Source organism: Pelophylax lessonae, assembly GCF_965119305.1.
Source record: "Pelophylax lessonae genome assembly, chromosome: 2".
NCBI lineage: Eukaryota > Metazoa > Chordata > Amphibia > Anura > Ranidae > Pelophylax > Pelophylax lessonae.
In genome coordinates this window covers 394,746,956-394,771,991 of record NC_138769.1, presented here as the reverse complement: position 1 = coordinate 394,771,991, position 25,036 = coordinate 394,746,956, and the positions used below count along the sequence as shown (strand labels likewise).

Here is a 25,036-nt window from a genome sequence, read left to right as displayed (position 1 = left end):
TCACCGGAGGAGCTAAATGGCAAACCCCATGGACGAAAGTGTGAACCAAGGAATTCACAGACAACGGCCGTTGGAATCAAATTGTCAAAGTTAAAATCTGGCCCTTTATGGTGCCCAGAGCCAAGCACTGATCTACACCCTGTTGTAGAAACTCCAGCTGCTGGGACACTGAAAAAGGAACGGGGAGAAACCCCCTGAGATTCACACCAAGAAATGTATGCCCTCCAGACTCAATGATAAAGCTTTCTTGAAGTAGATTTTCTAGCTTTAACAATGTAGGAATCACCGAATCCGACAACCTCTGTCCTTCAGTACCTGGCTTTCAATAGCCAAGCCGTTAAAGCCAGCGACCGTAAAGTAGGATGGAAGATAGATCCTTGAGACAAAAGATCTTCTCTGAGAGGGAGTCTCCAAGGAGCATCAGCTACCAGCCTTACTAGGCCTGTGTACTAAGACCGGCGAGACAAGTCTGGAGCCACCAGAATGACTAGAATCCCTTCGGCTTTGATTCTGCGCAGAAGTTGTAATGGAGGGAAAGCGTAAATCAGACGACCCTGACCCCACAGGGCCACCAGAGCATCGGCCAAAGGATCCCAAGACCTTGCCACAAACCTTCGAACCTTCCAGTTGAGACGAGAGGCCAACAGGTCCACATCTGGGGTCCCCCACCGGAAACACAGTTCCAGGTGAAGAGACCATTTGCCCAGCTCCAATGCCTGTCGACTGAGGTAGTCCCCCTGCCAAATTTTCCACCTCTGGAATGTGCACAGCAGAGAGTGCCCGCCACTTCCCTGGCCACTAGGGCACTTTTTGTGCCTCCTTGATGATTGACATTTGCCACAGCCATGGCATTGTCCGACTGAATCCTTACCGGGCACCCCTGCACCCCAGATATGGGTGAGGGCACCCCTTCAGGCAGAGGAGGGCTTGTCTGCAGGACCAGCAGAGCCCGCTTTTGACTTTCGTACCAAGGGTCACTTGGAACCTCCCGCAAAGTTATGGGAGGATCTTGAACCTTTGTCCTGAGAGCCAGTGGAACGAAATGGCCGTTTACGAGTCAAAAAGCAAGGACCATGTTTATGACGAGGCTCTTTGCTCTTCGCAACCTGAGGAAGAAGAGTACTCTTACCTCCCATAAGACCTTTAAGGATCTCTTCTATAGAAGCACCGAACAGGCAGTCTCCCACAAAGGGAAGATCAGTCAGCACCTTTTTGGAAGCCTGGTCCACAGACCAATCTTTTAGCCAAATCACAGATATACTGCAACCCCTGTATCAACTGATCCGCCAGCTCAGGAGGATGTTGAACCCCTTTCAGATCCTGGCGCAGAAGCTTCGCCCATTCCGTCAAGGTCTGGGAGACCAAGGTGATGGCAAACACTGGCCTCAAAATTGAACCTGCCATGGTGAAAAGGTATCGGACCAGAGCCTGAGCCCTCTTGTCCACTGGGTCTTTAAAAGACGGGGAATCTTTCACCGGAAGAAGCGTGGCTTTATTCAGTCTGGAAACCTAAGAATCCGCCACCGGTGGAACCGTTCGCTTCTTCAAAAGGGGCTCTTCAAAAGGATACCTCCTAGCGAAACACTTCGGTATTCCAACCATGCATTTCGGGGATCCCCACTGACTAGCGACAATCTCGTCGAAATAGGCAGGAAAGGTAAAACACCTTAGTCACCTTGGATGGTCTGCAGGTACCAAATTGCACTGGCGCAGCATTTGCTGTGTTCTCCAATTTTAAAGTTTCCCGCACTGATACAATAAGTGCCTCCACAAGCACCTTTTCATGCGCAGCAGTAGTGGAGGAGGATTCATCCTCACTGTCAGAGCACTCAGGGTGCGTGGACGCAGACCCAGCAGGTTGACTCACGTCTGAGGTGGCCAAATCAGCCTCAGAATCTGAGGAGGCAGATGATACAGGTGAAGGCGGGGGGCGTTTCTTGCTAGGCCGCTTTTGAAGGGCCACATGCGCTAAAGCAATGATTGCAAATGGATCACCTCCTCCAGAGACCAGGTATCCAGATAAATTCCTCTATATCACATAGGAACTCCACACATGGTATCTGTGGCTCCAGTATGTCGGCTCTCGGCGTCCAGGAGCGGCTGTGCTGAAATACCAGTGCCCGATGCTGAGCGGATCCCCTGTGATCGATCTGTGATCAGTCCTCGCACTGAGTCCATTGGATTGGTCTGATCACAGATCAATCACAGGGGATCCGCTCAGCATTGGGCACTGGTATTGCAGCACAGCCGCTCCTGGACGCCGAGAGCCGACATACTGGAGCCGCAGATACCATGTGTGGAGTTCCTATGTGATATAGAGGAATTTATCTGGATACCTGGTCTCTGGAGGAGGTGATCCATTTGGAATCATTGCTTTAGCGCATGTGGCCATTCCATTAAGTTGGAGGCCTGAGCTTCTGGTAAGCTGCCATTTTTACATTCCACGGGTGTACCCCTGCCTTTACCTTTGGATTCCAAGTCTTCGGGTCTATCATCACCTCTCTGGGACTTTTTATCACCACTCACTATTAATTTTCGGAACACATTTTATGGACTTTTTTGTTCACTGTGTTATTTATGTCATTTAATACTTCACTTTGATTTATGGGTTACACCATATTAGATAGCGCTGCACTATTTTTTGCTTTATATTGTTGATCTTACTATTGGTCAAGTGTTTTCAGCTGCTTTCATATTTATTCATTTTTGCTCACTTGTTTTATTCACTATTAGCTCAGGATTTTTTTGTGTTTTATTCTCAAATCAACTTTGGACACTGGTGACTGCAGGACCGCCATCATGGCTGCCAGGAAGGACTGAGACCAAGAGGGTCCCGCAGCTTTAGAGAGTGGGTCAGGTGGTGACACATGCTCCAGGGACTCCATTTTTAACCTGGGGACCGCCCGGGAAAAAAAAAAAAATAGCTAAAATAATCCCCCACCGCTGCAGCAGTGGTACTACATGGCCACCGGACTACACAAACATGGCTGCCGAAGCTTCAGCACAGCCATCCACAGAAAAAGGTCGACACCACGTGGCGCAGCATGGCACCCAGGACCCAAGCAGGTCCTTGAGGTACCTGTAGTCTGCCAGGGGGGCCCTAACAGGGACCCCACAAGGCGCGCTCCCTCCCCCCCTCCAGCCCAACACCGCATGACACCCCGTACCTGAAAGTAGCCTGGCTGCCCCGGGGAGGGGGGGGGACTAAGGGGGGGGGGTAGGTGAGGGTAATATGTGTAGGTTGACCCCACTAGTGAGGGGGAGGGGGGAAACCCATGTGGGAAGGAAGGGCACATAGGGGGCCTACCAACCCGAGGAAAGGCCCCATGTCCATCCCAACATTTTCCCAGAGGAGAGGGAGGGCACTATTCACCACACCTGGGAACTGAGCGGGCACCACTCCTAGCAGTCCACCACACCATCTTGGAATGGGGGTGCTGCGGGTCAGAGGTACGCTACGACTAAGGTCATGACCAGTGTCGTGACCAGGGCTATGCGTCCTCGCGAGGTGTTTCACTCGCCGGCCAGCCCCCATCAAGTGGGGCTATGTCGCAGCCAATCTAGCACGGAGCTCAAGTTGGGTCGCGCTCGCTGGCCAGACTGGAAAGACCGTAAGGATCTAGGATATCCAGTGCGTTCCCAGTCCGGCAGTTGATTTTAGTTCTCACAGGAACAGAAAATAATGGAAAAAAAAATAATTCCGTTTAAAAAAGGAAAAGATGCTAGGACGAGAGATCCCAGCAAGGAACTAGGTCCTTACTCCTGACTAGGCAGAAAAAAAACTGGAGTCCTATAGTAGGAAGTGGGAGTATACACCCTAGGACGACCCTATGGGAGTAGTCACATTTGTTTCTGCATAGTCCTACTTCTATGGAGAGCAGCATAACCCAAGGGTTAAAGAAAATATGGAGCGGTGTCCGTCAATGAACGAAAGAGAAATTACATTTTATGAGATTCATTTATAAAAGAAAACATTAGAAATTCAATAATATTCAAAAGAATATTATAAATATTCTAGCATGAATGTTAGAAAATGGTTCTCTCTTTCGTCTCATGTGTAATCCCTGTCTCACGCTGCATAGCATCCTGACCCATGTTGTTAATTTCGTATTATCTCTGCACCTATTTTACACTGTTCACTGATGAACCCCCTGCACGTCTTTAACACCGTTCACAAATGCACCCCAATGCATCGCCTACTGCCCTGTTACACAGCTCATATTGCCCTCCCTGCATTCCTCTTACAATATTCACTGATGCCCCCCTTGCATCCCTCTTACACTGCTCACCATCGATCCCCCTTACTCATCTTACACCGCTCTTCTATGCAGCCATCTTCCCCAGGCCACAACAAAGTTGCGTCTCTCTCCTCACTCTCCCCCCTCCTTTCTCTCCTCACCCACCCTTGCTCACCACCTTCATCATCTCTCGAACTTCTCTCTTCCCCCTCTTACACTACCCACAGATGCACCTGTCTTACACCACTTACATCCTTTGCACCCCTCTTACACTGCTCACCGATGCACTCACCCCTCTTACAATATTGACTGATGCACCCCTCTTACACCGCTTATGATGCACTCTTACACAGTTTACCAATACATCCCTGGCACCCTTACACCCCTCTTACACTGTCCATGGTGCACCTCCTGCACCCCTCTTACACAGCTCACCACTGCAATCCTTGCACCCCTTACACCACTCACTGATGTATCCCTTGCAACCTGTTATCCCCCTTACAATATTCACTGTTTGTCCCCTCTGCATCCCTCTTCCACAAATCACTGCAGAGGTGTCTCTACCCTCATTCTCCTACTCCCCCATCCTTTCTCTCCCCCACTTACTCTTTTACTCCCTTTTGCTCACTTTCTTTCCTGCTTTCTATTTCCCCATCTCTATTCAATCTCTGTCTCCTCCTTGCCCTCTCTAAAACTTTTTCAGATTGCTTATACAGTTTAAATATGGTTTTAATTTTTATTATGCACTGTTGTCAGTAAACAATATGATCCATCAGCACACTTTCTTTTTTAGGCCAGTTAAAGTTGTGGGGGTTGGAAAGCCTGGCCCACAGTATGATGTCAATTTTATATTATTAGCTTATGTTAGAGATGGGAAGGAAGAACCATTTATCAAACACAAAGTTAGTCTTTCACTAAAGTAATTTTCTGATTTAGATTATTGGTCCTCTGCTGGCATTCAAACCGCCATTGAAAAAACAAGAATATCAGCGCAAGCATGAATAAATAAATGGATGGAAATAGATAAAAGCAGCTGACACCAAGGTAAAAAATATGTAAAACCCAATGTAAAACTGATAATGAAAAGTGCAGCGCTAAAACAATAAGACAATAAAAACATCAATGGATAAATGAAGAGTCTATGAATGGCACACAGTAGTCTTGTAAAAAAGAGGAGAAAACAATCCAATTAGAAATCCCAATGAAAGTGCTCAGTGCTGATCAGTAAACAGGACACAAGTGCTTGTTCAGTGCAATCCTTCACCAGAGGTGCTAGCCTCTCACCTGTAGGCTGTGAAAAGACAGCCTTAAAAGTACACTCCCAGCAATGTGAAAATCCTGACCAGGACAGCAATCACAGAGGGCATCTCTCCTTTTTGTTAAGGTGTTCACAACGATCCCCATGTAATAGAAAGGGGGCAGACCATAGTGCAATATGTTTCAAACACCACAATTTATTGATAAAACAAATGGACAGCCTCTTACTTCAAGGTAATGCAAAAACGAGCAGTACAGCAATCCAGCTGGTCTCCAGACAGAGCGGAACGCTCTGCTGACAGGGGCTACGAGTGACGTCACGATCTCCTCTCCCTTGCGCACGCGTATCGTCCGTGGGCGGGACTTCCTCAGCGTATGGGCGGAGGGGCGGACGTCACTCTTTTTATATGCATCACTCCGCTCAATTCACTCCTATTCAATTCAGGCTGAATTGAGCGGAGTGATGCATATAAAAAGAGTGACGTCCGCCCCTCCGCCCATACGCTGAGGAAGTCCCGCCCACGGACGATACGCGTGCGCAAGGGAGAGGAGATCGTGACGTCACTCGTAGCCCCTGTCAGCAGAGCGTTCCGCTCTGTCTGGAGACCAGCTGGATTGCTGTACTGCTCGTTTTTGCATTACCTTGAAGTAAGAGGCTGTCCATTTGTTTTATCAATAAATTGTGGTGTTTGAAACATATTGCACTATGGTCTGCCCCCTTTCTATTACATGGGGATCGTTGTGAACACCTTAACAAAAAGGAGAGATGCCCTCTGTGATTGCTGTCCTGGTCAGGATTTTCACATTGCTGGGAGTGTACTTTTAAGGCTGTCTTTTCACAGCCTACAGGTGAGAGGCTAGCACCTCTGGTGAAGGATTGCACTGAACAAGCACTTGTGTCCTGTTTACTGATCAGCACTGAGCACTTTCATTGGGATTTCTAATTGGATTGTTTTCTCCTCTTTTTTACAAGACTACTGTGTGCCATTCATAGACTCTTCATTTATCCATTGATGTTTTTATTGTCTTATTGTTTTAGCGCTGCACTTTTCATTATCAATTCAAACCGCCATCCCTAAAATCTCTATGGTGTCCTGTAGGGGCCATTGAGGGACCAGAAAATTGACAATTGCCAGAAGAGTCAGATCAACCATTCTCAACCAGGAATCCATGGAACCCTTAGGTTCCTTCAGCGGTTGCTAGGGGTTCCTTGAGCAATGAGCAATTTCTACTTCAGATAAGTATTTAGATTTTTTTTTTTTAACACAAAGGTTACTAAAATGGCCAAGCTTTATTAACAAAAATGAGATGTGAGAAATAAGTACATACATCATTCAAAAGTTGATTTCCCTTTGGGTCAGTCTGGGATAGTTCACGGAATGCTTCATCTCCAACAAAGCAAATTTCATGACCATCCTGAAAAACAAAAAAGTGATTAAAAAAAAAAAAAAAAAGGGGGGGGGAGGGTTTCGTAAATATTTTCAGTTACAATATTTTGGGAAACTTAAAAGAGAACCCCAGTCAAGACTAAATCTGCTAGTGTGTAAAATAGCATGGTTTTTACTGGCAATTTTCTTTCTGAAAAATCCATCTCCAAAGGACCTAGAATAGTCTGTTTTAACATTTGTGCGCGTCCAGTGCTTCAACAGACATTACAGGTCAAACACAGAAACCTTTGTCTGGTGGATCGGCTTCTTATTTATTGTAAATCCCATACTAAGCAGAAGCCTTTTTCAAAGCAATGCAAACATTTTATATATTGGCATATTTGTAATTGTCTGTCTGCACTTCTAATGTTGACAAGCTGCAATATTATGAGCTAGGTTAATGGAACTGAATAGTGGCATAAAAATAATAACTATCATTATTCTTAAAGTTTAACTAAAAGGTAAAACTTTTTTTTTTTTATATAGAGTAAGGGAGGGTTGTAACCTTGGTCAGTTTTTTGCCATATGTGTCCCATAGGGCAGATTTCTCTTCACTTCCTGTCCCATAGACAAAATTGGAAGTCAGAAGAAATACCTCTAAAGGGAGGGAATTCCAGCATGGTACCAGGGTCAACAGAATTAGTGTCCCCATTGGAAGATTTCCCCTTATTTTACTGTTCTGGCGTCAATCCGAAATTTGGGATTTACATTTATTTTCAATGACAACAGTAAACATGACAGATAGAGAGGGTGAATCTTCCTAATTGGGACATAGAAGTTAGTAAAATGTTTCTGTACCATTTAAGTAAAAAATCTTTACCTATAAAAAAATTACTTGACCAATATGTCCGTCACTTATAATTCCCAAATTTGTGGTGGCAATCTGTGGGCTCATAAAGCCTCTGCACCATTGCCACCACACTCTGCGCATGCTCCTTCACATGTATGTATATATAGCTATCTATGTGTGTGTGCAGATTTCCCTAGCTGTGTATAACACTATGGGTGAGGGTAGGACTAAGCCAGAGCAAGTAACATGACCTGTGACATCACCTCCACTTTTTCAGGCCCTCTTCCAGGCTGTGCACAGTGAATTTTAGCGGTCAGTCAAGGATCTGATCTCCCCAAAGTTGCTAGTGGGTGAATTGGATGCTTGACTGTCCACTCTGCTTTTCAAGGCCTGGGGGAGAGCCTGAATAAGCTGAGGCGATGTCACAGGTAATGTGACCTGCTCCCACTTAGTCCCGAGCCGATCCGTGCTGCAGTAAGAGACAAAAAAAGTCACATGACCATAAAAGGGTGGTGCTGGAAAAGGTATTAACCTTAGAATCACTTTAAGTAGCTAAAGGGCACAAATTCAGTACTTTTTTCCTAGATCAAAAGCTGCTAGAGGAAAAGCAAAAGCTGCTCCAAGTTCTCTTAAGTGCAAGGTCACACCACAACCCCCGTGTTCAGTTTGCCTCTTCACACTTTTTAAAGCATTTGTAATGAGTTTCAGAGCATTTTTTCCCTTCTTTTTTCACTTGAAACATTGGGTTTATGTTCGCCTAAAAAGTGATTACAGTATGTGCATTAACACATGTTTACATACGTTATGATGCAGAAAATGTACTTCTTTAAAAGCATTGGAAATTAAGCCAGTTGCAAGACTAACAGCGATTGGAAAACAGTGATTTTACTGTGCATGCATTCAGAATGCATTTAAAAACACACCTGAAAGCATCTGGTGTGAACAAGCCCCTAGTGATGGCTACATCTAAAGGTCAGGGTACTTGACTATATAATCTCTAGCATGGATGAGCTCAGGTGTGTCTGTACCCGCCTGAGCTATCCCTCTGGGAAGCTGTCTAAGCAGACAGTCTACTTGTCAGTACAAGGTTTATCCTTTCGAACAGGCTGAACAGAATTAAATACCTAAAGTGGTTCTAAAGCTAAAACATTTTTTACCTTACTGTATTCTCTGCATTAAGGTAAAAACATTTTATTGCTTTCTATTCTCTCCCTTCCCTGTGTGAGGGGGAAGAGAAGGGAGAAGAGGCACCGGAGATAAAGAGGTTCGGGGGCCACTCTGTGCAAAACCATTGCACAGAGAAGGCAAGTATAACATGTTAATTATTTTAATTAAAAAAAAAAAAACTGAATTTTTGTAAAATCTTACCGTAAAATTCCTTTCTCTGAGTCCTCTGACAGTCACCACCCACTCATACAGTCTTCACCAATGGGGTATTGACTTCCTCTCCTTAGGAGTAGCTAGGCAAAAGACTTGTTAAAACAAAAGCATTTACATAGACACACCCATGGGGGCTGTCCCACTGGTCCAATACCCCCCTGCAATAGCCTTCCCAACTCAGTTTGGTAGCAAGCAGTTAAATGTATAAAAACCCCAAAAAAGGGGCGGGGGCGGCGACTGACGGAGGACTCAGAGAAAGGAATTTTACGGTAAGATTTTACAAAAATTCAGTTTTCTTACGTCCTCCGACAGTCGCCGCTCACTCATACAGTCTTCACCAATGGGGATGTCCCAAAGCAGTGTAGACATGAGGGGTGGGAAACGCAACCATCAGAAAAAGGCAACGCAGTACCCATATCAGAGAAAGGAACCTTACATGAACAGCAAGGGAACCTTCTGGGCAATAAAAAAGCTCAACAGGAGCAACAACCCAGGAAAGCAAAAAACCACAAGGGGATAAACAACTCCAACAGCCAGGGACCCACACAAAACCTGGGTCCCCTACGGTACTGCCGCACAGAGAACTTTGCGGCCAAAGGAGGCATCAGCTGATGCCAGAACATCAATTTTGTAGAATTTGGAAAAAGTGTGCACTGACGACCAAGTCGCAGCCTTGCACACCTGGGCCACCGAAGCCTGATGCCGAAGGGCCCAGGACGTACCCACCGATCTGGTAGAGTGCGCCTTGACAGGGAAGGGTGGTAACCGTCCCCTCAACGAATAGGCCTGAACAATTGTCTGTCTGATCCATTTTGATATGGTCGCCGCAGACGCAGCCATACCCTTCCGAGGTCCCTCAGGAAGGACAAATAGAGAATCCGATTTTCGAAAGGATTCAGTCGACGACAGGTAAACCCTGATCGCCCTGACGACATCCAAAGAATGCAAGGCAATCTCTTTAGGATGCTTAGGATTCGCACAGAGTGAAGGTAAGACAATGTCCTCATTGAGGTGAAAATCCGAAACCACCTTTGGAAGAAAGGACGGGTTAGGTCGCAAGACCACCTTATCCCTATGAACCACCAGGTAAGGGGAGCGGCAAGACAATGCCGCCAACTCCGACACTCTGTGAGCAGAAGTGATCGCTACCAGAAAGGCAACCTTTTTAGATCGCAGAGGCAACTAAATTTCCCTGATGTTTTCAAACGGGGAACGTTGTAACACGGACAGAACCAAGTTTAAGTCCCATGGAGGCAGAGGCTCCCTTCTAGGAGGGGCCAAGTGACGCACACCTTGTATGAAGGTGCGAATCAAAGAATTAGACGCCACAGGGTGCTGAAAAAGAACAGCCAGTGCAGACACCTGGCCCTTAATCGTGGCCAACGCAAGGCGTTGGTCCACATCAGACTGAAGGAAAGCCAACACTCTCGCTACCGAGTATGAACGAGGAGAGAAACCCCTGGACTCACACCAGGCAAAATAAGCTTTCCACGTACGGTAATAAATCTTACCAGACGAGGCTTTTTTAGCCTTGATTAAAGTAGGAATGACCTCTGAGGAGAGACCCCTGTCCCTCAGGACCTTGCTTTCAACAGCCAACCCGTTAAAGCCAGCGACTGTAAAGCAGGATGGAAGATCGGTCCCTGAGACAGTAGATCTTCCCGCATTGGCAGCCGCCATGGAGGCTCGACAGCCATGTGAACGATGTCCGCGTACCAGGACCGGCAAGGCCAGTCCGGTGCCACCAGAATCACCAGTGTTTGTTCCGAGGTCAACCTGCGAAGGAACCTGGACAACAACTGAATTGGAGGAAAGGCATAGATCAGACGATACTGATGCCAAGGCACTACCAATGCATCCGAGGCGTCTGCCAGAGGATCGCGCGTTCTTGCCACGAACCTTTCCACCTTGTGGTTTAGCCGAGACGCGAACAGATCCACATGCGGGGATCCCCACTTCGCACACAGCATCTGAAATACCTCCGGGTGCAGGGACCATTCCCCCTGGTCCAGGGTCTGGCGGCTCAGATAATCTGCCTGCCTATTCTCCACACCCGGAATGTGAACTGCCGATATCGCTGGGACATGAGTCTCGGCCCAAGACAGAATACTGGTCACTTCCTGGGCCGACCGGGCACTTCTGGTGCCCCCTTGGTGGTTGATGTATGCCACCGCAGTGGCATTGTCCGTCTGCACCCGTACAGGACAGTCCTGAAGACGATCCGACCAATGGAGCAGACACAGCCTGATCGCTCTCAATTCCAATATGTTTATCGGAAGGGAGGATTTCTCCTCCGACCAAGTGCCCTGGGCAGATAGGTTGCCCAGGACGCCACCCCAGCCCGACAGGCTGGCATCCGTGGTAATCACCATCCACAGTAACGGCCGGAAGGACTTCCCTTCCGAAACAGCCGGGGACTGAAGCCACCACAAGAGATCCATTTTGGTTTGGCGACTCAGACACTCTCACGTCCAAGGACTGAGATAATCTGTCCCATCTGGCCAGGATCTCCGCTTGGAGAGACCGCGTGTGAAACTGTGCAAATGGTATTGCCTCGAAGGACGATACCATCAACCCCAGGGACAGCATATAGGTCCTGAGTGACGAGGATTCATTGTCCCTGAGGGACCTGACCTCGGACTGCAGGGTCCAGAGCTTGTCCTCCGGCAGAAACTACTTCGCTTGAGCAGAGTCCAGAACCATTCCCAAATATGAGAGACGAACCGAAGGAGATAAGGTCGTCTTCTGAACGTTGATGGTCCAACCGAACTCCTGGAGCGTCTGGACCGTAGTGGACAGATCGCGCAGCAGGCTCTGACTGGCACTCGATCTTAACAGGATATCATCCAGATAACCCAAGACCACAATGCCCTGTGCCCGTAACAGGCCCAGAACAGGCGCCAACACCTTGTTAAAGACCCTTGGAGCCGAAGCGAGACCAAAAGGGTAACGCCACAAACTGATAATTATCCTCTGCGATAGCAAACCGGAGGTACCTCTGATGACCCTCGAAAATGGGGATGTTTAGTTACGCATCCTTCAGGTCGATAGAGGCCAGGAATTCTCCCGGACTCAGAGAGGCCACCACCGAGCGGAGCGATTCCATGCAGAACTTTCGAACGCGCACAAAGCGGTTCAGAGCTTTCAAAACCAGAATCGGACGCACTTTGCCCTCCTTTCTGGGCACAGTGAACAGATTCGAGTAAAACCCTCGAAACCTGTCCCGATGAGGCAGCGGGATGATTACCCCCTGAGCGAGGAGATCATGTACTGCTTGATGCAGATCTTGTAACCGCCCTGGGGTCAAATGAAGATTTGAGGGAAAGAATCTGTCTGCCGGCCGTGAAATAAATTCGATCTTGTACTCCGATCGAATGATTTCCTGAACCCACCTGTCCTGAACTCGGAGCAGCCAAGGTTGGAGGAAACCGCGCAAACATCCCCCCACCCCTGAAATGGGTGAGGGCGCCCCTTCAGGCAGAGGCGGACAGAGCCGCCGCACCAGCATGGCCGGACTTTTGTTTGCAGGCCCAGGGCTCTCTCTGGCCACCCTGGCCCTTGAAGGGTTTCCCCTTGTACTGTGTCTTGAAGGCACGAAAGGACCCCTGATTAGGTTTAGAGGTGGGACCCCGCTTGCCGCGGAAAAATTTGCCCTTAGGATTCTGGGGCAGCAGAGTGCTCTTGCCCCCAGTGACTCCCTTAACCAATTCATCCAGGGATTCACTAAAAAGGCGAGACCCCGCATAGGGAATGTCAGCCACTGCCTTTCTAGATTTCTGGTCAGCCGACCAGCTCTTCAACCATATCAGCCGACGGTTAAGACAGGTGCGCAGCCAAAAGGGGCCTCATTTAAGGCCGCATCGCACAAATACATGACCCCTTGATAAATCTGATCCACCATCTCCACGGTAGTGGGGGGAGCAGAATCAGCCACGAGGGTGCGTCTGAGCACCTTGGTCCAATCCGCCACAGCCTGAGCCGCCATGACAGAGACGAAAATAGGTTTGAGCATGGAACCCGCCACCACATAGGAGTGGCGGGCAAGTGATTCCAGCCTCCTATCCGTAGGATCCCTAAATACCTTCAGAATCTTCGGTAGGAATCAAAATAGCCTTGTTCAATCTGGCTACAGTGTGATCCACTTGAGGAGCCACACACCAGCGTGCAACCGTAGAAGACGCAAAAGGATAGAGAAGTTGAAACCTTTTAGGCACCGAAAAGGTGTGTTTCAAATTGCGCCATTGCTCATTCACAGTGTGATGAAACTCAGCGGGGCAGGGAAAAACCTGCGCCGTCTTGCGGGTACTGTGTGTACCAAAAGATGACACAATGCCCGGAGGATTGGGCTCATCCTCTAAATGTAGTGTTTCTTTAATGGCAGAAATCAGCGCGTCCATAGCTGCGCGTTCCTCTGGCGACCCAGGGGGGGAATCATCAACCCCTGTAACCTCCGCCTCCCCCTCAGACTCTTGCGGGTCCTGAGAAGAGCGAGACCCTGAAAGGGGTATGCTACCTACAGCAACCATGTCACATTCAGAATCAGAAGAAAAATAAATCCTAGGCCTTTTTCTAGCAGCACGTTCAGACATCAGCACATCCATTTTGGACACCAAAGTCGCCACAACAGCAGCCAAATTAGTCAGAGTAGAGGATTCAGAAGAACTTGAATCCCCCACCAAGGCTGGAGGGAATTTGCTGTCCTGGGATTCCATTGCAAAATTTTTAGTAAGGTACTGGTCCTTTAAGTGCGCCGCGGACCCCGCAGCACACCGCTACAATGACTGTGGAACACAGAGCCCCCACAGGGACAAACTGAAGCCAGGAAGATTGCACAATGAAGGAAAAGAAAAGGACAGCAGGACAGAGCCCCACCAGTGTTACCAGCTCCTTTGGTCGCTCCTAAATAAAGGAAGGAAGTGATGTCACCGCAGAGACTGAACTGAGGCTGCAGGCTAAGGAAACATGGATGCCTATGCAAAGCAATGGGAGGCTTCGGCAAAATGGCCACCGACATGTGCTCGGAACGATCGTTGCCACACACAAGATGGCGCCGCAAGGCGCCAAAATACACTACATACAATGCTGTATAAGCGCCCACAGTGAAGCCAGACATGCTGCCCACACCTAAAATAGCGGACCGGCGGTTTTTAACCCCGCAGCGGTCGCTGCATGTGTCTGTACCTCCAAGCACCCTCAAGTGACACAGGAGAGGGATCCCCCAAAACCCCACACATCGCTGGCTGTGAGAGAAAAAGACCCCCGCAGGGACCGGGATCAGGGAGCCCAAAACGCATAGACATAGGGGACACCACAGACACACAGGACTGCCGACCCCAGACAGAGGCCCCATGCAGAGTGTACTTACCTGTACCCGATGGCGTGGGGTGCCTCATATCAACGGGAAACGGCCCACCGTCAGATGGCAGGGGAGTGTCGTCAGCCAAAAACGCAGGACACCAGTAGTGCACGAACGAACCGTGCATGTGTCCAATGAGGTAGCCACCACACAAGGCTGCATCCCTGGAGGACAGGGATGGGTCGTTTGTGAAGCCAGGGCGAACACATAGCCTATAAATTGCTCGATGGCGGGCTGGGATTCCATCTGACCCTCTGTCCTGGAGAATCAGGACGAACAGTCCGATTCCCAGCTCCACAAACGCCGTCTTCATCCGAAGATCCGACTAACTAACGCTGACAAAATAAACAGCTAGTAATGCAAAGAAAAAATTACATTTCCAGAAAATAAAATCATAAAATAGAAGAAGAAGGCTGAGACTGTAGCCCCAGCACAGGGAAGCCTGACTACTCCTGAACTAGGCAGAAGACAAACTGAGTTGGGATGGCTATTGCAGGGGGGTATTGGACCAGTGGGACAGCCCCCATGGGTGTGTCTATGTAAATGCTTTTGTTTTAACAAGTCTTTTGCCTAGCTACTCCTAAGGAGAGGAAGTCAATACCCCATTGGTGAAGACTGTGAGTGGGCGGCGACTGTCAGGAGGACGAAAAATACCTTCAGTGTCACTTTAAAATGAAGGTAAACACCGGATTCCCACAACATTTAGCCTGGGTTCACACTACTGTGAACACAGACATCACATGTAAGTCACACCGCATTGCTGTGCAGATAACATGCAATGTCTGTGGAATGCGAATTCAGCCATACAGTTGTATGGCTGAACTTGCACGAAAAAGGCGCAGGAACCTTTTTTTTTTTCCTTCACTGGAATCAGATCGCATGGGTGTTCACACCCATGTGACCTAATTCCTGTCCAAATTCACAGTTCGCACTGCGATCCGATCTGGGGGTGTCATTAACCTTGTATTGACACCCGCAGCAGTTTGCGGAGGGCAGTGTGAACCGCCTGCGGGGGGAGATGCGATGCAGGAACCTGCACTAGAATCGTGCTGGTTCCTGCATCGCAGTAGTGTGAACCCAAGGCTGACACAAGATTCCCACATTTTTTCAATTGAATGCAATTAGAATTTTTAGTGACAGTTCTATTAAATAATAAAAAATCCCTATGTATCACTATGTCCTGATAGAGGTGCTGCAGTCTCGGTTTGCCTGTAGGTAGTGATCTAGGTAAAATGTAACCACAGTCCTTCTTCCTGTGTTAGTAAAGGAAGAGTTGCACAACATAAGACTTATTTTTGGAAATGCTGGAAAGCCTGAAAAAAAGTAACAGATCCTTATTAAAAACACTGGACTTCTCAATTACAGTATTTATGAAAAGTGCAGCAAAATTTTTTTTTTTGTTTAAATTAAAACCACTTTTAAATTTTATTTTTGCCACCAGTGTCTCATTGGGGAGATTTCCAATCATTGCTATTCTGGAGATGCAACAGGAAATGAGAGGAAGTCGCTACAGAACGAGGGGCATTTACCCTTTCAACAGTTTTTACTGCAACAGATGTCCTCATTGGAAGATTTCCCCTCACCTCTTGTTCTGGTGACAGGTGGAAAATGTTTAATTCCCCATTACTTTCTGTCTTGGTGACAATGGTTACTAGGACAAATAGGGCAAAGATACCCAGCATAGCCACAGATAGCAATAAAAACTCGACAAGATTTCAGGTCCTTCCCTATGTAATGATATTAAGTACTGGACACACGAAAAGCTGTAGCCAGCAGTCATGTTGCTCAGTTATCATAGATCAGCCATGACAGTCTTGCAGAACAGTTACAAATTGCCCCAGTGATTACCCTTTCCCTCCTCCAATTCATGGAATGAATAGGTTTTACACTTTAAAAGGGCCATTATCTCAATTCAGAGATCAGAAACCAGCGCTTAGGCCTGTGCAGAGCTGTAAACAGCTAATTGAGTCCTGGCAGGATGTTTGTTTCTGCTGTCCAGGCCTATCGTAAAACTATGACCAAATCCATTTCGGATACCTAGAACTAATGGGGATCGTAAAAAGCAATCAGAGCTCTGCCCAATTCAAAACTTAACAAATCCACACACGATTCATAAACTCAGACAGTGAAATTACACATTAATAATAAGTATATATTTGAATGAGAAATGTTGTATTGAATGAAATAAGGTCATACATGACCACACCAGCACATACAGGTCCCTCTCAAAAAATTAGCATATTGTGATAAAGTTCATTATTTTCTGTAATGTACTGATAAACATTAGACTTTCATATATTTTAGATTCATTACACACAACGGAAGTAGTGCAAGCCTTTTATTGTTTTAATATGGATTATTTTGGCATACAGCTCATGAAAAACCAAAATTCCTATCTCAAAAAATTAGCATATCATGAAAAGGTTCTCTAAACGAGCTATTAACCTAATCATCTGAATCAACTAATTAACTCTAAACACCTGCAAAAGATTCCTGAGGCTTTTAAAAACTCCCAGCCTGGTTCATTACTCAAAACTGCAATCATGGGTAAGACTGCCGACCTGACTGGTGTCCAGAAGGCCATCATTGACACCCTCAAGCAAGAGGGTAAGGGCTCTTTCACACGGGCGGTCCGATCAGATCCGCCTGTCAGTTTTTTAGGCGGATCTGATCAGATCCTACATGCAGCTCTATGGGGCAGCGGGTGTCAGCGGAGACACCTCCACTGACACCCGCATCCGATCCTGTGCTGAAATCTGGACGGATGGAAACCCTATTTTTCCATCCGTTCAGTAATCGGAGCGGAGCGGATCTGATGAGAGCGGACAAGCGGTCCACTCTCATCCGATCCCCCATAGAGGGCAGCGGGTGCTGAGACACCTTCCTCTCCGCTCTGCAAGCGGAGACGGAGCCGTCATCCGCCTGGCTCAGCGGGGATCGCGGATCGATCCCCGCTGAGCAACACGGATCCGCCTGCGGAGGCGGACCGTGTGAAAGAGCCCTAAGACACAGAAAGAAATTTCTGAACGAATAGGCTGTTCCCAGAGTGCTGTATCAAGGCACCTCAGTGGGAAGTCTGTGGGAAGGAAAAAGTGTGGCAGAAAATGCTGCACAACGAGAAGAGGTGACCGGACCCTGAGGAAGATTGTGGAGAAGGACCGATTCCAGACCTTGGGGGACCTGCGGAAGCAGTGGACTGATTCTGGAGTAGAAACATCTAGAGCCACCGTGTACAAGCGTGTGCAGGAAATGGGCTACAGGTGCCGCATTCCCCAGGTCAAGCCTATAGGTACTCCGTTTTGTTACAAGCAGTGTCAGAAGAATTACCACTCCATAGAGGGGTGGGTGCTGTGTCCGTCAATGAACATCAGAGAAATGGATTTTACGGTAAGTCAAAAATCTAATTTTCTCTTTTGTTCATTGACGGACACAGCTCCTGATCTTCTTAAGCATTAGGATGTCCCAAAGCAGTGTTAAACGTGAGGGGTGGGAACAGTAAAAAAGAAATTCAAGGCTAAACTATAGCCAACCAGGTAAACAGGAACTCAACCAAAACAACTGGAGCCCACCTGAAAAAAATACACCCTCAAAAGAGGATCAGGTTCTCTCAACAGCAGCTTGCAAAACCTTGCGGCCAAAAGAAGCATCCGCAGATGCCAACAAATCCACTTTATAAAATTTTGTGAAAGTGTGCACCGACGACCAAGTGGCCACCTTGAAAACCTGCGTCACTGACGCCTGATGACAGAAAGCCCAGGAGGCACTGAGCGCCTGAGTAGAGTGCGCCTTGACAAGGAAAGGAGGAACCTGACACTTGATGGAATAGGCCTCAATCACCGTCTGTCTGATCCATCTGGAAATGGTCTCAGAGGAAGCGAACAACCCTTTCCGAAGCCCATCTGTGAGCACAAATAGTGAGAGTCTAATTTCCTAAAAGACTTTGTAGCTGCCAGGTACACACTAATCGCTCAGACCACATCCAAGGAATGCAAAGCAATTTCCTTCCGATGTTTTGGCCTGGGACACAGGGAAGGCAACACAATGTCTTCATTTGAATGAAAATCGGAAACAACCTTTGGAAGAAACGACGGACAGGGGTGAAGAACCACCTTATCTCTGGGAACCACCAAGGTGAACGTCAGGATAACCCTACCAATTCCGAAACGCAGAGGTGATAGCCACCAAAAAAGGCCACCTTCTGGCACAGCGTAAGCAGGGGATTCTCCCAAAGATTCTCAAAAGGAGGCTTTTGGAGGAATGAGAGCACCAAATTGAGGTCCCAAGGCAATAAAAGGAGACCGCACTGGAGGAGCCAAGTGCGGAACTCTCTGAAGAAAAAGTATGCACCAAGGAGTGTGTGGCCAAGGGTCGTTGAAAGACAATCGCCAAGGCAGACACCTGGCCCTTGATAGTACTCAAGGCCAGTTTCTGTTCAACCCCCATTAAAAGGAAGGTCAAGATCCGAGCCACCGAAAAAAAGCGAAGATGAACCCCAAGAGACTCACACCACACAATGTAGGTCTTCCACATACAATGGTAGATCTTCCTAGAAGTAGATTTCCTAGGTTTTAACAGCATTGGAATAATCTACCTCTATCCTTCAGCACCTGGCGTTCAATAGCCAAGCCGTCAAAGCCAGACTGTAAAGCAGGATGGAAGATTGGCCCTTGGGACAGCAGATCCCCCCTGAGAGGAAGCCAGTCCAGGGCCACTAAGATGACTGGAATCCCTTCTGCCTCGATCCTGCGTAGAAGTTTTCAGAGAAGCTTGAGGGGGGGGGGGTGCATAAATCAGACGATACTGACCCCATGGGGCCACCAGCGAGTCTGTGGCATTCGCCAGAGGATCCACAAACCTCTGCATCTGTTGAGCTAAGACGCCAACAGATCCACCTCTGGGATGCCCCACTGGAGACAAAACTGATGAAACACCTCATGATGAAGGGACCACACAGGTAATTGTCCGGCCAGTTTTCCACCCCGGGAATGTGTACTGCGCAGAGGACTGGAACAAAACATTCTGCCCACCTTAGAATGCCAGCTACCTCTAGAGCCGCCAGGACACTTCTTGTGCCCCCTTGGTGATTGACATAAGCCACGGCCGTGGCATTGTTCGATTGTCTTCAGGGATGTCCAGTATGCATGCAATCTGTCCAATGTTCTAGACAGTCTGATCACTCAAGGTTCCAGGACATTGATCGGTAGTCCGGACTCTTCCAGTGTCCAGACCCCCTGAGCAGAATTTTTGCCAAGGATGCTTCCCCACCCGGACAGGCTGGCATCCGTGGTGACCACTGTCCAATACAAGGGGAGGAAGGATTTGCCCAGCAAAAGCGCCAGAGAACGAAGCCACCATATCAGGGACTCTTTCGTTCCCCGGCTCAGCCGGATCGGATTGTCCCGAGACTGCGGACTCTTGTCCCATTTGCCCAGAATCTCCCTTTGCACGAACCTCGTATGGAGTTGTGCAAACAGAACGGGCCTCTAAGGTAAACACCCTCAGGCCCCAGCATCCGCATACAAGCCCGGAGGGATGACCAACTGCTGGACAGGAAGGAGCACTCTGGCTAAGGCAGAGTCGAGAGTCAGACCCAGATAGTCCAGCTTTGTGGACGAATTCAGAGCAGACTTCTGAAAATTCAGAATCCAGCTGAACTCCCTTAGAGTTCGTATGGTGATCTCTAGGTTTTCTACCAGAGCAGTAGGAGACTCCACTCGCAGAAGGAGGTTGTTCACGTAGGCCAGAACCAGTACCCCCGTTAGCATAACAATGCTAGCACCGGGGCTTACACTTTTGTGAGGAGCAGAGGCGAAACCAAAGGGTAACCCCACAAGCTGATAATGCTCCCCCCACAGTAAAGCGGAGGAAGCGCTGGTGACCGGCACATATTGGAATGTGAAGGTAAGCGTCCTTGATGTCGACAGATGTTAGAAAATCCCCCTGATGCAGGTATGCCAACACCGTGCGAATGGACTCCATTCTGAACTTCTGCACCCGTACAAAGCAGTTCCGCACCTTGAGGTACAGAATTGGACGCACCTTGCCTTCCTTCCTGGGAACTGTAAACAGGTTTGAGTAAAACCCCAAAAAATGTCCAATATGTCGGAACCGGGACAATCACCCCTTGAAGGAACAGGTCTTGCACCGCCCCAAAAAGACCCTGTAAGCGGTCTGGGGACAGGCCCAAATTGGAAGGAAAGAACCTTACAGGAGGGTAAGGACGAAACTTGATCTTGCAGCTGGACCGTATGACTTTGTGGACCCACTTTTCTTGTACCAGGGAAGTCCACGGGTCCAATATGGGTGAGGGTGCACCTTCATGCTGAAGGAGCATTGTCCACGGGTCTGGAGAATCCCGCTCTCAAACTTGCCAAACCAAGTTTGCTTAAATCCACCAGAGGGGGCCCTGAAAGGCTTTGATCCCTTGTCAGTCGCCCTTGAGGGACGAAAAAACTTATGAGCCAAGAAAGGTGGCCCACGTCTAAGACGAATGGTGTCATTGAGGGTAGCTCCAAACATACGATCTCCTTGAAAAGGAAGATCAGTCAAGCCTTTTTGGAAGTCTGATCCGCAGACCAGCATTTGAGCCAAAAAATATGCAGAAGGACCACTGCAGAAATAGAGAGCCTAGTGACTAGTGGAGCGGCATCCAAAGAGGCATCACAGATAAACTGCAGCCCCTGGACCAACTGGTCCACAAGCTCAGCAAAGGCAGGGGGAGCTGCTCCCCCTCCGGGTCACGGCGTAAAAGCTTATCCCACTCAGGTCAGAATTTCCGACACCAGTGCAATGGTAAATACACGCCTCTGTGCCGAACCAGCTACAGTGTACATATTGCAAGCCACAGCCTCCGTCTTCCTGTCAGCCGGGTCCTTAAAAGCCAGTGACTCTTTAACCAGAATTATGGTTGCCTTGTTCAATCTGGAGACCGGAGGGTCCACCACCGGTGGAACAGTCCACTTTTTAAGAAGGGACTCCCCATAGGGGTGCTGCAAAGCAAACGCTTAGTGACCGCAAGGGGATGTTATGGTTGTTCCCACTCTTAAGCACCTTTGCCGCTCTGGATGGCTTGTGAGTGCCAAAGGGAACCAACGCCTCCGTCACAGCTTAAGTTGCGTCCTCCATTTTTAAGGTCTCACGCACAGATACAATCAGTGCATCCACCCACGCCTTTTATGTGCGCAGCTACAGGAGTGGAGGAATCATCCCCATTATGTGAGAACTCAGAGTGCGTGGTCGCAGACCCAGCATAGTGACCCACGTTCGCCGAATCAGATTCAGGATCTGAGGAGACAAGGGAAGGCGGGGGGCACTTTTTGCTAACCCATCGCCCAAAAACCACCTCCACCCTGGACACAAAGGATTTCAGGACCACCGTCAGTGCATCAATGGATGGTGGGGACCCGGAAGGGCCCCGCAGCCTCAGAGCGGATCAGGTGGGGAAATGTGCTCCAAAGACTCAATGAGTCAATAGGGGGACCCCACAAAAAAGGTGTGTAAACAAAAATAAAAAAAACAAACAAACACTGCTAACGGACACCTCCACCGCTCTGGCAGCACTACCCGGTCGCCAGTAACAGAGCACCTAATCGATCCTCAGCAGAGAAGGAGAGGACCCCACCAGACTCCACACCCCGCAGAAACAGGCACCTGCAGCCACCAAGATATTCTGGACTCCACGTGCGGCGATCAGAAAGTGAAATAATCCAAGAGTCAGCACCAGGGATGAGGAGGTGCTCCCACCCCCGAAATCACTGCCCAGAGGGCTCCACTGTCATGGCCGCCGCTATTTTCAATGGCAAACCACTGCAAAATGGCCACCGGATTACACAAACATGGCTGTTGTGCATTGAGCACATAGGCAACGAGAAAATGGCAGCTACAAGAAAATGGCAGAAGCCCCCACCAGGTACAGCCCCCCCCCCACAGCCGAACGCCGGCGGCACACCCCCTTCCCCATCGCTAGCACAGGACCCTGCCAGCACCAGAGATGGACCAGGCCAGCTCACAGCCTCAGCCTAAGTGAAGGAGGGAGCGGATGGGGGGGGGGCAAGATGGCCCACAGGGACCACCAGACCGATGAGGGGGTGTCTAATGGGAAGGAGGGGAACCTGGGGGGCCGACTGTCCCACGTCCACCCCAAAACCGTCCAGGGGGAGAGTTACTTACCATACCAGGAATCAGACGGGCACTGCTCCAGATAAAACCTCCTTTCCATCTAAATGGGGGGCTGTTCGACCAGGAGGAACGCTGCAACTCGGGCCGAGACACGATCATATGCGACCTCGCAAGGCGTTTAACTCACAGGCCAGCCCCCGTCCGGTGAGGCTATGTTGCGGCTGACCTAGCGCGGAGCTGAGGTCGGCACCTAGCGCGGAGCTGAGGTCTGCACCTAGCGCGGAGCTGAGGTCTGCAATCTACATCCAGTGGACACCGCAGAATGGGGTGACCACTGGATCTAGATTATCCAGCCCATCGCCCAGTCTGGCAGTTGATTGTAGATCTCACAGAAAAAAAAAAAAACAACAGGAGAAAAAAATAAATAAAAAAAATCTACCTAAAAAGAAAAAAATGCCAGGACCAGAGATCCCAGCAAGGAACTAGGTCCTTACTCCTGACTAGGCAGAAAAGAAACTGAGTACCTATAGCAGAGAGGGGGAGTATACCCCCTGGGATTGCCCATAGGCATAGCCAGACTTTTTTTCTGACTAATGTATAACTCCTGTAGGGGGCAGTATAACCCAATGGTTAAGAAGATCAGGAGCTGTGTCCATCAATGAACGAAAGAGAAATATTCTTGAAAAATCCTTAGTAAAGCAGAGCTTTATGAGATTACTCAGTAATAAACAAACTTAGGTTATGGCATTTCTCCTACTTAAATCCAGATACTTATGCTGTGGTTTATTCTGCAGTAATGAGCTCTTATCAGTTTCAATTGATGAAAATGGAGAATAAAAAGCCAAAGCCATTAGAAGTGGAAAGATGGAAACAATTTACTGGAGGGCTTGTACAAAGAACACCGTCCCTGGGCTTATTTGTATAATATGACTCATATTCAGCATCTGGCTATAAAATGTTTACTGAGGAATTAAAGAGGAAGAATCATATTGCTTTCCTTATGATCTGAAACATGGGGACTTTGTTATATAATCCCAATAAAAAGGAATACTTCCTGGCTTGGAAAAAAAACACTAAACTGATTTAAAAGAAGAATATATGGCAAAGATCCAGAATATGCACAGAATTTGAAGATTGGTTCTGGGAAATCTGAGTTGTTCATCCATAGAATTAATTTAACGGTCTGCCTTTTTAAAGGGAACCTGTAATGAGGTTCCAGAGACACAGAGGGAGAGATCTTTATATATGTATTTTTAGAAAATGAGGGCTACAGAATCCTGCCCTAATTATTTACAAAGCTGAGAAAATTAATCTGCATGCAGAACACACCTTATTTGTCAACAAATATAATTCAACTGTGGTTTTATGGTCTCTCTATAGTTAGATCCTGGGCATTATTTTATTACCGTAATTGCCAGTTCACACTGGTGCGATGGAAGGCATTGCATGTGATTTGCACCGCACTGTTTTGCAAATCACATGCAATGTCTTTGTGATGCGAATTTCTGCCATACAGATTGTATACATACAGATTGTATTGCATTGCATTCGGACTAAAGTTGTGCAGGACCCTTTTTTTGGTCCGCACCAGAATCGGATCGCATGGGTGTTCTCAGATGTGGGGGTGTTGTTAACTTTGTATTGACACCCCCAGGTATTCGCATATGGTAGTGTAAACTGCCTGTGAGTCGGGTGCGATATGGGAACCTGCAGTGGATTTGCAGGGTTCCTGCATCGCACCAGTGTGAACCGGCACTTAGAAGGAGATGGTATCATATTTATTTGTCCAGAATATCTGAGCTCAAGTCAGCACAGGCAACCACAGAAAGGCTTATTGTATTATTACTACAAAAGTAGATTCTTAGGCCCCATTGTTGGATTTTGTTATCAGATTCCTGGCTGGGGATCATCATACGATAGATCTGAAACATTTTGTAATTAGATCCAAACATTAGATATATGGTACAGAAAGTGCTATGAGAGGAAGACAGCATGCAATGAGTATTATTTTCAGTAGAGCTTCTCACTGCCCTAATTTCACCTATCTCCCATTATAAATATACAATATATATTGTATGTAAAACACACACAATATTTATATATATATATATATATATATATATATATATATATATATATATATATATATATATATATATATATATATATATATATACATATATATACATATATATATATATACACACACACACACACACATACACACACACATATACATACATACATACATACAGTATCTCACAAAAGTGAATTAGTGAGTGTACAGCTTGTATAACAGTGTAAATTTGCTGTCCCTTCAAAATAACTCAACACACAGCCATTAATGTCTAAACTGCTGGCAACAAGAGTGAGTACACTCCTAAGTGAAAATGTCCAAATTGGGTCTAAAGTAGCCATTTTCCCTCCACAGTGTCATGTGACTCATTAGTGTTACAAGGTCTCAGGTGTG

General features: G+C 47.7%; 1 protein-coding gene across 1 annotated transcript in view; it reads right to left on the bottom strand.

The window, feature by feature from the left end:
- Positions 1-25,036, bottom strand: part of GLOD4 (glyoxalase domain containing 4) — an 82,693-nt gene that overhangs the window by 2,035 nt on the left and 55,622 nt on the right. The window contains exon 8 of the mRNA XM_082244827.1: positions 6,825-6,911. Coding sequence (XP_082100953.1) covers positions 6,825-6,911 — 87 coding nt within the window. The remainder of the gene's footprint in view (positions 1-6,824; positions 6,912-25,036) is intronic.